General features: G+C 34.0%; 2 protein-coding genes across 2 annotated transcripts in view; both read left to right on the forward strand.

Annotated features, from left to right (window-relative positions):
- On the forward strand, nt 1-1,686 carry LOC119837155. Its single transcript, XM_038362678.1, has 3 exons — nt 1-70; nt 755-885; nt 1,441-1,686. Exons 1-3 carry the CDS (start codon nt 1-3, stop codon nt 1,684-1,686), a joined length of 447 nt encoding a protein of 148 aa, XP_038218606.1.
- Nucleotides 1,687-10,114: 8,428 nt separating this feature from the next.
- Nucleotides 10,115-14,663, forward strand: part of LOC119837058 (facilitated trehalose transporter Tret1-like) — a 55,336-nt gene continuing 50,787 nt past the window's right edge. The window contains exon 1 of the mRNA XM_038362548.1: nt 10,115-10,161. Within this exon, the coding sequence (XP_038218476.1) occupies nt 10,154-10,161 (8 nt within the window). The 5' untranslated portion in view covers nt 10,115-10,153. The remainder of the gene's footprint in view (nt 10,162-14,663) is intronic.

A 14,663-nucleotide genomic window follows, 5' to 3' on the forward strand; every position in this document is an offset into this window, starting at 1 on the left:
ATGACGAGTTCCGCCGCCGTGCTTTTAGCTCTAGCATTAATAATACACGAGTTATCACTGCTTTATAATAGTTAGTATAAGAGTATTGCTTTCGATTTAAATACTAGCCGTAAACCATGGTAATCTCGCGTTTCTTCACGTAGTTTGGTACAGAGATATATTATAGTCTGGATTAGGACATGGACACTTTTTACTCGCGCAGTACCCGAGTAAAAGTGCCCATGTCCTAATCCAGACTATAATCTATCACTGTACCAAATTTCATATCGATACATAGGTGTTTCGCGTGAAAGAGTAACAAACGTCCATACATCCATTCGAAACTTAGACATTTTAACCATTAATATCTTTTATATATCTATATTTTTGCCCACGATTTCACTTTTTCTAGTTTCATTTGCCTAGTCAAAGGAATTCCCTATTCCCCGCGGAAAAACTTCGCCTATTATATTATTAATATACAGTTTATATAATATTAATATATAGTTTATGTATCCTCTGCACTCCCTAACTATCAATCTTCAAATCATCATCATCAAATCGTTCGGATTTAACGTGAAAGAAAAACAAATAAACAAACACATACGGAATCGTTAAATATGTTGCTAAGCGTGAAGCTTGAGAATGGCTCGAACAATTGGGCAATTTTTTTTTAAGTTTTTCTTCAGTCACAAACCTTCGTATGGAGAGGAGAATTGTACAATAGCTGAAGCCCGGGCGGACTAGTTAAATATATTTAACAACGTTTCCACAGCAAACTTGCTAGCTGGAGAACACTCCACGTCGAAGCTGGTCTTCTTGTTGAGCGTGTGCCTTGTCCTGGAGAAGATCCGCGTGTTTCCAATTTATAAAATCACGTTCAACCCAATTAGATACATACTTGAGGTATATAAGCGAATAGTTTATTTACATAATCCGTATATAAATATTAATGGTATATAAAAACTACCCATTGCCAATGCAATTGATGGTTTTTATTTTTAACTGCGTACGTATAATAAAAATGATTTACAACTGTTTCACTGATCCATTTTCTTTACGGACAAGTAGGTGATCAGCCTTCTGTGTCCTGGCAGACCGAGACATTTTTTTTTTGTGCGTCCCTGCCGGGAATTGCATTGCAAATAAAAGTGCTTGACTAGAGCAGTCTTCTACCTAGAATACTATAGGTACCTATGCCAAAATTTTATTTCAAGATGGCTACCAAAACAAAATGGGGTCGGGAGTTTTTTTTTTATTTAAATTTAATTTTCTTGTATTTATTTCGGCTTTCTTATTTTAATGATAAATATAATTAAATTTGTCATCGATAATATAACAAATTTTAAATTTTAACGATAACAGACGTTTTTCATTCAAACTCCATATATAAAACACCACGGATAGTCAATATTCAATACTCTTAATGTTTCATTTTCATATCGTAAAATAAATTCACAGATTGTCATCTCACTAATCGTTCTGGAATCTTCCATTTTATACATATGGCAGCCGTTGGAAAATTACGTATTCCTGAACGCGGATGATATCCTGGTACATTTGTATGAAGACGATACGTTCGCTTGGATTGTGTGTCCCTTGTGCTGCGGAAATAAGGACGTTGCAGTTTTTGCTCGCCTGGTACTCAAGGGTTTCAGTTTTAGTGTATTGCTGGCGGTTGGTTTTGTAACTAAACTAAATATATGATTTCTTTTTATTTGCTTTAATTGAATGAATTTATCTTTTCTCAATGTGATATTTTCAATCTGAATAAGCTATTAGTATTTTTGAATGTATGTTTGTAATGTTTTCACACCAAAACTACTAAAACAAATTAAAAAAAAAATTACACATTAGAAAGCCACATCTTCACGGAGTGTCAAAAGACTATTATATAGGTAATTTAAGATAACTAAAAAGAATTATGCTACATACCTTAATAATACTAATAATCAAATGAATAACGTTTTAATAAAATTTAAATATATCCTATAATATGAACACACACACAGTACAATAAAAAATTTCAAACTAAGCCCTCGCTTTAAAAGCATTCCTAAACGATTCCATATTATTTAAAACGTTTAACCTTCTGCACGCTAATATAGACCTTAACACAATAAAAAATAATCGCTAAACATTTTACACGATGTTATAATTTCGTGACTTAAACGCAAAACTTTCCACATACAATTTGAAATATGTTCACAAGGTTTACCCGTTTCTAAATATAATGTACGCTAAATATTACATCGGAGGTATTATGACAGTACAAAATATGTTGGCAGGAATGCATCAACGTACTGTTTTTCAACTGATGTCAAAAAAGGAAGGGCTTTATTTCGACTGTGTATTTCTTGTGTTTGTTACCTCAGAAATTTAGACTGGATAAATCGATTTCGATTGATTTTTTTTATGTGAAAGTTGGTGTTTTTCGTGTTGTCATATTAAAGTATGGTTTAGTTCTAGTAATTGATTTGAAGGCAGTTTAGTTTTTTATTAAAAACTTGCTGTGCCTCGCGGTTTCACCCGCGTAAGTCGGTATCCCGTTGGAATATCGGGATAAATCGTTGCCTATATGTTATCGTTGTTGTCCAGCTGTCTACATACCAAATTTCATTGCAATTGGTTCAGTAGTTTTTGCGTCCACAAACCACACATCCTTACAAACTTTCGCATTTATAATATTAGTAGGATAATAATTATTAGCATATATTGTTTAATTTCGTTGAATTCTTATGCAGTTTCGAAATGCAAGCTAAATAATATGAAAAACTAAATAAATGTGAGGATTCTTGAATGGTTTATCGAAAAATGTGTCTGAAAATTGTATTTTAGTTTTGCCCTGAAGCATTATCGTGATAGACTGTAGATAGTGTCACACGTGAATATGAATTCGTGAATAAATTCATGTATTGCTATAAAAAATACAATAATAATATATGATTTTAGCAGTGTTACAGAATCGAGTTTTAAGCTGTTTTAACACGCTTTTAGCTTCGACTGTGTATCTCTATGTAATCGACTCGTTTAGATTTGATTTTTACCCACTTTAAAAGGACAGATTTAATTCAAAATTTTTACACTTATTGACAAAACAAAAGTTTCATGAGATCTAATTAGCAGGATTTCCCATATAATTAGTAGGATTTTCAACCGATGATCCCCAAAAAGGTGTTTTTTTTTTGTTTCTTACCCGATAAAGTCGTGGGTTTTCAACCCGTGTATTTGTATTTGATAGGATGTTGACATTTGGTCCTAATTTATAATCACAAATTGTACCACTCTCCGTGGAACATCGGTGACATTTATTGTTGAAAAGACAAGACAATACAAATTCATCATCATCATCAGCCCATATATGTTCCCACTGCTGGGACACAGGCCTCCTATGAGGGTTCAGGCCATAATCCACCACGCTGGCCAAGTGCGGGTTGGCAGATGTCACATGCCGTCGAACTTTTAATTCTTGGACATACCGGTTTCCTCACGATGTTTTCCTTCACCGTTTAAGCAGTGGTGATGTTATCTACATGTGCAGATAAATTGAAAAATCAATTTATTTCCTGCGCGCTCGCCCGGTCTCGAACCCCGACTTATCGATTTTGAAGTCCGAGGTCCTCACCACTGAGCCACCACTGCATATAGGTCCTCACCACTGAGCCACCACTGCATATAGCACTGCATACAAATTCATACAGTCATGTAAATAATAAACTCATATGTGGCTTATAACATAGCACTCATATAGACATGTAAAAAAACGGATTATAAACTATAAAAGCAATGAAGCTAATACACTATTAACTCGAGCGAGGTGCGCCCCATCTGGTAATTGAATCGCTTCCAATTAGTATAACTGCCAGACTATTATTTGTATCCGTAATGACACAACACTCCATTGTGGACTGAAAATGGACAGACTACTTGCTTCGGTTAGAGATTGGTACTTCAGGTCATTGGTTTTAAAATGAATATGGACTAGGGTTAGGACATACTGCAGTATTACGTTTCTTCACTCTTTCTAGTACTATCTTTTGTACCAGTCGTCAATCCTTTCCTTATCCCTTACACCTTAAAGGAGGGCATTTGAAGAGGCACTATTTCGACAAATGTTCATGGTTAGTGGTGATCGATTACCGTCAGGCGAACTGTCAACTCAGTTGCCCGCTATGATTCTACTAATATTATAAATACGAAAGTTTGTAAGGATGTGTGTGTGTTTGTTGCTCTTTCACGCAAAAACTACTTAACCGATTGCAATGAAATTTTGGACGTAGATAGATGAACTATTGGAATAACATATAGGCAACTTTTTATCCAGATATTCCTACCGGATACGGACCTACGCGGGTGAAACCGCGGGACGCAGCTAGTATTTTGTATTTCTTCTAAGGGAAAGTTAGTAAGCTATGAAACTAAACAATATTTATGTATTAAAAAAATATAGCATTGTTTGGCTTTACAACATAATGACTCCATTTAAATCCTTACAGATATTATTCTCAAACAACACCGAATCTCATAAACGGAAGTTTTTAAAGACAATATTCACAAAGGTCTTTGGTCCTTCGAGACGGGATCCCATTCCAGCTCTAGGAACTACTAAAGCGAAAGTTTGGATGGTTTTACGAGGTCACCAGCGCATTTACTTTTAAATACGGTATATTAGAGTAAAACTCTGATATTGTTTCATCAAAATATACATTTGAAAACGCGCCATAGCCGTGATGAAGAAAGGGGGTACAATGCAACGACGCTTCGCTGAGTTTTATGCATAAAAGTGATACATTAGCTTGATTTGAAAGTATTTCATACGATACGAAATAATACACTCGAAACGAGTCAAAAGCTTGTGACGATTGTATTCCTAATATATAGAATGCATCTTTGAAAACTTTATTTATAAAGATTTATTTAGGGTAGATTCCATTACTGAAAGAGATCCATATAAAAAGCGAGTCTATTTGTCTATCTGTTTCGCTTTCACAGGTAGCCCACTGCACTGATTTCGATGAAATTTGATAGAACACAAGCTTCTGTTATCAAAAACCTCTGAAGTGTTGAAATAGTGATAAAAGTTCTTACTTGTCGTTTTACCCACGGATGGAACCAGGGGACACAGCTAGTTAATGATAATTGTTTACGTACGTACGTGATTCTCAATTTATATGAAAAATGTCTTATATGATGTCATCAGGGTTATTTACTTAAGGCTAACGAGATGAGCATAAGATCTATCTGCTGTATTGTTGAGATATCTGTTTTATTATAATATAGTTGTTTATAGATGTTATTATACATATAAAACTTCCTCTTGAATCACTCTATCTATTAAAAAAAATTGATCAAAATCCGTTGCGTAGTTTTAAAGATTTAAGCATACAGAGGGACATAGGGACAGAGAAAGCGACTTTGTTTTATACTATGTAGTGATAATAAATTGAAAATGTATAATGAAAGAGTTTGATAAGCGATAGGTTGTCTATGAAAAAATGCCACATATATCTGTAATTATCTAATTTTCAACCGACCCCAAGAAAGGAGGAGGATATCAATTTGACCATCTCTAATTGGCATTATTACCTCAGGTTGGGTGAATTGATTTTGGTGACCCTTTTTTTATTTCAAAGCTGGGGCCTTCCGTATTTAAATCTATTCTAGTTCTGATTTTATAGTTTCGTTTGAATACTTTTTTTGTTGAAAATAGACATTACTAACTGCGCCGCGCGGTTTCACCCGCGTAAGTCCGTATCCCGTAGGAATATCGGGATAAAAAGTTTCCTATATGCTATTTCAGTTGTCCAGCTGTCTACGTACCAAATTTCATTGCAAACGGTTCAGTAGTTTTTGCGTGAAAGAGCAACAAACACACACACACATCCTTACAAACTTTCGCATTTATATTACTAGCAGGACTAGTAGAATAGGATGAAATAATGGTAATTTTTTATCATTACTTGCAGATGAATATCATAAGATCGAATTTTACGTAATTCTAAAGGAAATTTATAAAGAGAATAGAAAATGATGCATGCACAATCTACCAGTGAGATCTTGTACTAAGATTATCATATATCTAGATTATTATTTATTATTATATATCTATATTATAGAATAATATAATTCAAAGATTCTGCAAATGTTGGATCAAATATTGCGGTGAGAAATTATAGAATACAATATTAAATGTCATGTTTTACCCGTGTGTAACATTGATATATAAATAAAAGGTTAAATAAACATTTATTTAAACATGTTTTAGTTCATTAATAGCATAAAACGTTATAGAATACATGAATATTAAATCTTATTTAAATTATTTATTCACTAGCTGCGCCCCGCGGTTTCGCCCGTGTAAGTCTCTATACCGTAGGAATATCGGGATAAATTGCCTATGTGTTATTACTGTTGTCCAGCTATCTACGTACCAAATTTCATTGCAATCGGTTCAGTAATTTTTGCGTGAAAGAGTAACAAACATCCATAAATACATAGATACATTCAACCATATTTACAAACTTCGTTTATAATTTTAGTAGGAAGTCTTAACACATAAACTATTGGAGCGATTTTTTAATTCTTTCACCATTAGAAAGCTGTATTTTCAATTAGTGAAAAAGCAACAAACACACACACATCCTTACAAACTTTCGCATTTATAATATTAGTAGGATTTGGATAAAGTGTCATAGCTACAGAGATCGGAGCTAATCTGCGACCGAAAGCTGAATATTAATAAAACCTCTTTTTATATAGTTGCTCTAACCTTGCCCGACTTCAATTACAGAGCGCGATCACGTTACTACAAGTGAATGGATGTAGCTGGACAGACAAAATTCCAATTACGTAGTAGCAGCAGAATATTGTAACAAGCTTTTATTAACTTCACCTTTGTAACCGAATGCTTTTGACTCGATTTTGTGATTTAAAGAGATTTAATTCAAACTTTGTACATTCAAAACTTTTTAACGGATTTTAAACGCGATTTATTCATTATATTATTAACACGACGTTTCGAACACTACAGCGAGCGTGGTCACGGGGAGACTGAGATGTTATATGTCTTGAAAGTCATACAAAAATTGTTGTTTGTGAACTACCTCCACCTATTTCACACTTATCAAGGATCGGTGGCCATACAATAATTAAATGATCTTATTATCCTGATGAGGATGACCAGGATTAAATCATTTTCAAGTAGAAGAAATTCGATTTATATTTATGCTCTGCCCTACTCCTCTCCTCTATCTAATTTCTCTCTGTACGTCTGGTTGTCTGGAAGAAATCGCTATATAGCGATAAGGCCGCCATTTGTTTATAATGTAACTTTATTAAGTTTTTTTTTGTAGCTTTATTAAGAGCAATAAAGAATTAATAAATAAATAAATAAGATAAATTCGACTGCTATAGAGGGTATGATTGGCCGAGTGTTATGTCAAATATTTAAAAATTACATTTATTGCTTTAAAAAACTGAAAAAAACATATTTTTGTTTGTTTAGCAATCAAGTTTATTTTCTTTCTTTTATTTATACTATCTGTACTAATATTATAAAGCTGAAGTGTTTGTTTGCTTGATTGAACGCGCTAATCTCAGGAACTACTGGTTCGATTTGAAAAATTATTTCAGTGCTAGATAGCAAATTTATTGAGGAAGGCTTTGGGTGTAACATCAGGTACTACGTGGGTGAAACCACGGGGCACAGTTAGTGCTATATAAAACTGAATTTTTTTGTTTGTTTGAAACTACTGCTATAGACTATATATATAGTCTACTAGCTGACTCGGCAAACGTTGTTCTGCCTTACTCTTATCCTTTAGAGGTATGAAAAATAGATGTTGGCCGATTCTCATACATACCCAATATGCACACAAAATTTCATAAGAATCGGTCCAGCCATTTCGGAGGAGTTTGGCAACGAAAACTGTGACACGAGAATTTTATATATTAGATTAGTATAGGTGAAATGGAATGATTTATTTATTCCATATTTAAACAATACAATCAAATGAAATAGCCTATAAATAGTTGGCACTTAATAAAGATACACTAGCTCCCACACTAGGATCCCCTGTGTTGTGGGCAACTAGTCTCTTTCGGTGTTACAGAAACATTAATTTCTAAAGATTATAAGCTATACATTGCAACACTTTATTAACAGTTTTTATTGGCAAAGATTTATAGGCAAGATGATAAATATAAGTGTATTCGTTCCCTCGTAAATTGACAGCGAATCGAGTTGTCATGATTGACGAGCTCAATTAAGTTCTACGTGAAACGAAACTAGCAAAAAACATGCTATTTGATTCTCAACTCTATTCCATACATGTAGAGTACAAAATATTTTTAACGTGTGAGCATGGATTCGATTATAATACGGTTAATTTAAAAAGACAGCTATTAGAAGGCTAATGTGGCTTGCTTAGAAACGTTGCGTTTTCGACGGATAATACCATTTTTCGCGGGAGAGGTAATGTTGCCAGCATATTGGGTTTTATTTTGTCTGTTTAAATTTTAATTTTAATGCAAATTGAATTAGTCAAACTGAATCACACTAATGTTACATATGTGAAAGTTTATTTGTTTAGAAATGTGTCCGTCAATCACGCTGAAACTACGGAACTGATTTTGATGAAATTAAATATACAGACAGGGTATGAACTGATTTGGGTGATAAAATACATTTTATTCCGATTAAATATAAAACAGGAATCTCGATATCCGGTCGGGGCCGGGACGAACGTCTAGTTGGTTAAAATATAAAACGCAAAGGAGGCTGACTGGTCCATCAACGCACACCTCAAACTATTGAACCAGTCGGTCTGAAATTTGGCATGAAAACAGCCATATTATTTTTTCTCGCTAAATTATAACGGTATTTATTTAATTATTTCTACCCTCTAATGGTGTTGGCAGAATATCAGCGTCAGGGTCCCATTGACTCTGACATTTATGCTGAGCCAAAACCATTTTTAAGAACACAGTGCTCATTTGTCTCCGTCCTTTTTTTTTCCTCTCTATGTTAATTTTTCTTTGTGTAATCGTCTTAATTTGTAATTGTCATGTATTTAATGTGTTCTTTTAATAAACTTTTTATCTATCTATCTATCTATCTATCCATTATAATGTAGGCTAAGAAAGAATTTTTATGAATTCTACCCCTAAAAGGAAAAGTTAGGGAATGAAGGTTGGTACAGTGAAATTTTATTTTGACAGCCAGTTTACAAAACTTCATATAAAACTACCAGGTAGAAAATTCTGAAGCTCACTTACATTTGTAGTACCACGATCATCAATATGTAAACGATTGCCCTTACATTAGATCCTCCATTGAGCGAATTTTGTACACAGCGTAATATATTACCCGATATGATGGGAAAGTTTTTTTATACTGGCAATTTCTAAGCAAACTGTTGCTGGGGCGGCGAGCGCGGGGTTGATTGCGAGAGACTAACATTTTCCTCCTTTTATGTGGTAATTATATGGAGCTGTTACGCGTCGGTATAAATTAGAATAAATACACAATGTATATGAAGTAGAATTGATATAAAATCTGAGCCATTTTTAACTGTTATCTATAGTTAAAAAGAATAATCTTTTTGAATAAAAATATAAATCTTTCATAACTTTATAATTTTTTTATGTAATATTCTCGCGATGTCTTTTGTGACACTTGTCATATTTCTCAAACATTCTAATTCTACTTTATTTGTTTGCACTCATTCATTCATGTAAAAATTCTTAAAATTCGTTTAAATCATATATGTTTATATAAGAAAAATACAATTGCCGTCCGTTTGTCCCTCGATTCGACTCTCGAGCTCGAAAAAGACTGGACGATTTAGCTATTTTTACATATTCGTTGTACAGTGAAGGTATATCGGAGAAAATCCTTGTATATAAAAAGTAGTAACGGAAAACATTTCCACAAACATAAGTAGGTGATGTAAAGTTCACGGGGCGATCCAGTTCAAAATAATTATTATTTATTTTCCTTGACATTTCTCCGATTTACCAAAGAAATTTCACATCCCTGTCATTATGCTATATTTTATTTATGATTTCGCTATTCATAGCTGTAATAACGTCTCTATATAAATCCAAACCCTTAACCAACAGGCGGGCGGGCGTCAGTTCACCATAGATTTTCACAGTGAACGGACGTGTTACAATGCAACGGTAAGTATTTCGAAATATCTAGAATTTAAATATCAATATTATTGACTTAATGTAGATGTTTGTACAGAACTAGCACAAACATTGCGACGCCATTTTAAATTTTTTCCAGCAATTGGATCGAATTAAATAATTTCCACGTAATAGAATTAAAATTACTAAAGTACCAGGACATCATATCGTCCTTGGAGATCTATTACTGTGTAATTGTATATTCGTTCCCTTAATTTTGTGAGTTATTTTCTTGCGTCCAATCTTATTAGGTTGTAATATAATAATTTACTTGCTTCTTGATTTGAATTTATTGCCAATTCGAACGGAATGAAGTCCCAAAGCGTAAACGTTTAAATATCAACCTTAATTCTAATATAAATAACGAATTAAATACGACAAAACGTGTATAATTATTGCGAGGCCGCGGATTCGGTTCAAACTTACATTTGATGATATAATAATAATACCATTTTGCTTCGTAGATAGCTGGACAACTGAAATAACACATAGGCACTTTTTATACCGATATTCCTACGGGATACGGACTTACGCGGTTTCAACCGCGGGTCACAGCTAGTATCTTATTATAGCGCGATAACCATTTGAATGTGAGAAGTTTCTATGCCTTCAAAGATTGTTACTTATCGTTTTTTATAGCATAAGTCGGTAACTGAGATGGTGATTCGTCTGGTGGTAAGCGATCACCACCGCCCAGGAACATTCAAAAAGATAGTGCCTCTGCGAACGCGCTTTGCGCTTTTAAGCGGAAACGGATAAGGGAAGGATTGACGTTTGGAAAAAGGAATGGACGGGGACGGGAAAAGGATAAAAGCGCTTTTAACTTGCTAAAGTCACATTTATCTCAATAAATTGCCGAAATCAAATTGTCCCATTACTGTTAGGGTTTTGTACTGAAAGAAAGATTCTATCTACTAACTAAATAAGACTTTGTCTAGATTAACTATCTGTCCGTCTTCCGCCTATCTATTCAACCGTCTGTCAAAATGCATTTCACGAACCACGATAGAGATTTTCAGAGATGACGTATTCCTGTCGAGTTTGTGGTAGCATAATAGTAAGTAAGTAGTAGTTATAAGACGGTCGCGTATTGGTAGGGTGATAAATTTTTTGTAGTTTCTCTTTAGCTTTTTTATGTTTGTAACGTTTTCACGCAAAAACCACTGGACCGATTTCAAACATTCTTTCACTGTGAGAAAGCTGCAACTTCGGGGCGTGATATGGGCTATATATGTATCACGGGCGAATCCGGGGCAAATAGCTAGCATAATATAATGCCGGCTACTCACCTTCGCACGAATACACAAACCCGCAAGTGTAGGACGACATTTGCAAATGGTTAACTTCATACATGAACGCCTACATTTTCTACAATGTTTGCATACAAGCAAATGACTCGAGTAAATACTGGAAAAAAGCATTGATGACGTTTTATTTAAATATAACACTAGCTTTTGCCCGCGGCTGTGCACGCGTTAAATTCCTTGTAGTTTAATAGATTTTATTATACATATAAAACTTCCTCTTGAATCATCCTATCAATTAAAAAAACACATCAAAATCCTTTGTGTAGTTTTAAAGAAATAACCGTACATACATTGGGAGAGACGCGAGAAGCGACTGTGCTTTATAATACGTAGTGAAACGAAGTCGTGGATAAAACCTTACTAGTAAAGGGTCATTCATCATCAGCTCTTATATGCCCCCAGAGCAAAAGACACAGGTTTCCTATGAGGGATCCCCACTATTGCTCTTGCACTGGGCTTTGTTCGTAACAAAAAATAAACTAAAATCAGTGAAATGCTATCATTTTATTCTCACCGTACCGACGTAAATAACATCCACGCAATTCGTGACTAGACTAGCGGAGCAGTTTTCTAGATTTATAATAACTTTTCTAGATTCTAGCTAGATCGACACGACATATCTCTTGAGTCATCTTATAAATACATCACGTTATATATAGAAAATATATGTGGATGTTTTTGTTAGTCTATGACGATTCGATAAGAGAAATTGTTATACAGATGCTTATATAGGCCCGTGGCTTCGCTTGCGTAGCCAGAGGAAATATAGATATTTATTTTAAATATAGATATAGGGATTTCCGCGACAGTTCTAACCCATGTCCTTTCTGGGGTTTCAAAATATTTCTTCTTACCAAATGTAACCTATTTATAACTACTCATTGTAGTTTGATATAGAATTTAGAAATTAAAATAAAAACTTTTTTGTTACTATTGTATGTCTCCTTTTGCTTTCGAGATGTCCGTGGATAGATTATGTTAAAATTTCATGTGGTGATAGACCAATATTAACTACAACTTAAAGATTGCATTTTATTTACAAAAGAAATAGGTAAAAAATAAATTCGCAAATATGTAAATAAAAGAGTGATGTTGGATAGGTCTTTTTAAAGGGAATGAAAGTTTCTAAGTAGGTTTTTTGCTAAAATAAACAGTTGACGAGATATACGTGTCTAAAGCACAGGAAGTCTTATATTATATCTTCATGGAAAATCTAATTATATTTTATATTTTGGTGCATACGCGATCGAAGCCGCGGTCGGAAAGTTAATAAATTCGACATTACATATGAATCTTAACACTGAATATGTTTGTCAGTCTTTCAAGCGTAAAAACACTAACCAATTTCGCTGGAATTCAGGTCGCAAATAAACCAAAATCGTTCCCCTTTTGAGGCAAATCTATAAAAAATATGTTTAGGAGTCTAAAAGCTTACAATTTCACATCCATATAAGCAATAAAAGTACCAACCTCATGAGAAAACGCGGGCTGAATCTAGTACTCTATAATATTAAGCAAGTAAGAAATATTTCTTTCCATGTTCCCTACAAATCGATATCTCGTAGAAAGAAACTTTTAAAGTTCGATGTATTTTTTCATTCGGATACGATGATTGATTCTGCTATATGAATAAGAAATATAAGCCCTTGAGTCCAGTCCCTCATAAGGGACAGAAATAAGTTTTAAATGAAGAATGTTTTTACGACAAGCAAAGAGGTCGGTTATTATATCACTGGCCAGTTAGAATTACGGTTGGCTGTTATGAGACATTCTATTTATGAAATAAAATAAAGAAGAAGATAGAAGAAACATTTCAATTAAAAAATAATACTCCCGGTACACATGAACGCTTCTGAAGTATTTATTTGGTTGTCAAATGAATAAATTTCAACGAATTAAGTTGCATATAAAAATATTTCAACCCAATTATTCTAACTTTTATATGCTTGTATTTTTGGTCGGCTAAATATATCTTTTTCTCTTTAATTATATAGATAATTGGATCATTTTTAATCGTGATGAATGAGCTAGCAGGCGCGAAGTTTTGGTGATATATGAACAGGAGTCGAGGTAATTAAGTGTGAAATTTTTTCCAACTTAATTTTATTAATGGCGCGAACGCGTCTGAACTTTTATAAGGGTTTATTTAAATTCAAATGAACGTACCTCGTCTACAACTGTTTAAAATTAGAATAACACAGATTTTTTTCTGTTTTTATAACAGTTTCCCGCCATCGGATATTTCATTGTCATCACGTGACTTAATATTTTGTATTGTCAGTATAAATGTTTTTATTTTATTGTATATCAACTTTTTTAATAATAAAACATACCCACTCGAGAATATGAAATACGCGCTCACCTGACATCGAAATTAAATCTTAGCTTATAACAGTTATAATAAATCTCTTGATACTCAAACATATTTTATAGGTAATTTTATTGGCTTTATGGACGAATAACCGTTATTCCTTCTCATTAAGATAGAGTTTACGGAGATGCGGATCAATTTATTTATATTTATTTTAACCCGTACAAAAAAAGTGATGTCCCGTGTACTGGGGTATGGGGCAGATGATATACATCTGTTTCACTGATCGATTTTCTTTATGCACAAGTAGGTGATCAGCCTTCTGATTTCTGCCAGACCGAAACTTTTTTTTTACGTCCCCACCGGGAATCGAACCCGGGACCCCTCGGTTCTAAGCTCACGCGTTAACCACTGTACCAAGGAGGCGGTCAACCCGTACAACATAGCCCTTATTCCGTAAAATAGGAAGAGGCAGCCCTAATGCTAAAGTTAATGAGTTTTTTCAGCATACACTATGTATATCTATCTATCTATATATATAAAATTCTCGTGTCACAGTTTTCGTTGCCATACTCCTCCGAAACGGCTTGACCGATTCCTCTGAAATTTGGTAAGCATATTGGGTAGGTCTGAGAATCGGCCAACATCTATTTTTTATCCCGATATTCCTACGGGATACGGACTTACGCGGGTGAAACCGCGGGGCGCAGCTAGTTTTGTATATATATGTCTAAAAATTCATATTTTCGTACGTATTTCAACCGGCCATATGTCTATTATATATGTATGGTTATATAATTCATGAGAAATTTTGAAAGAATAGAAAAAATTTGATCACGAGGCAGGATTCGAACCTGCGTATCTTGCCTAACCGT

This window comes from Zerene cesonia, chromosome 26, assembly GCF_012273895.1.
Source record: "Zerene cesonia ecotype Mississippi chromosome 26, Zerene_cesonia_1.1, whole genome shotgun sequence".
Lineage (NCBI taxonomy): Eukaryota > Metazoa > Arthropoda > Insecta > Lepidoptera > Pieridae > Zerene > Zerene cesonia.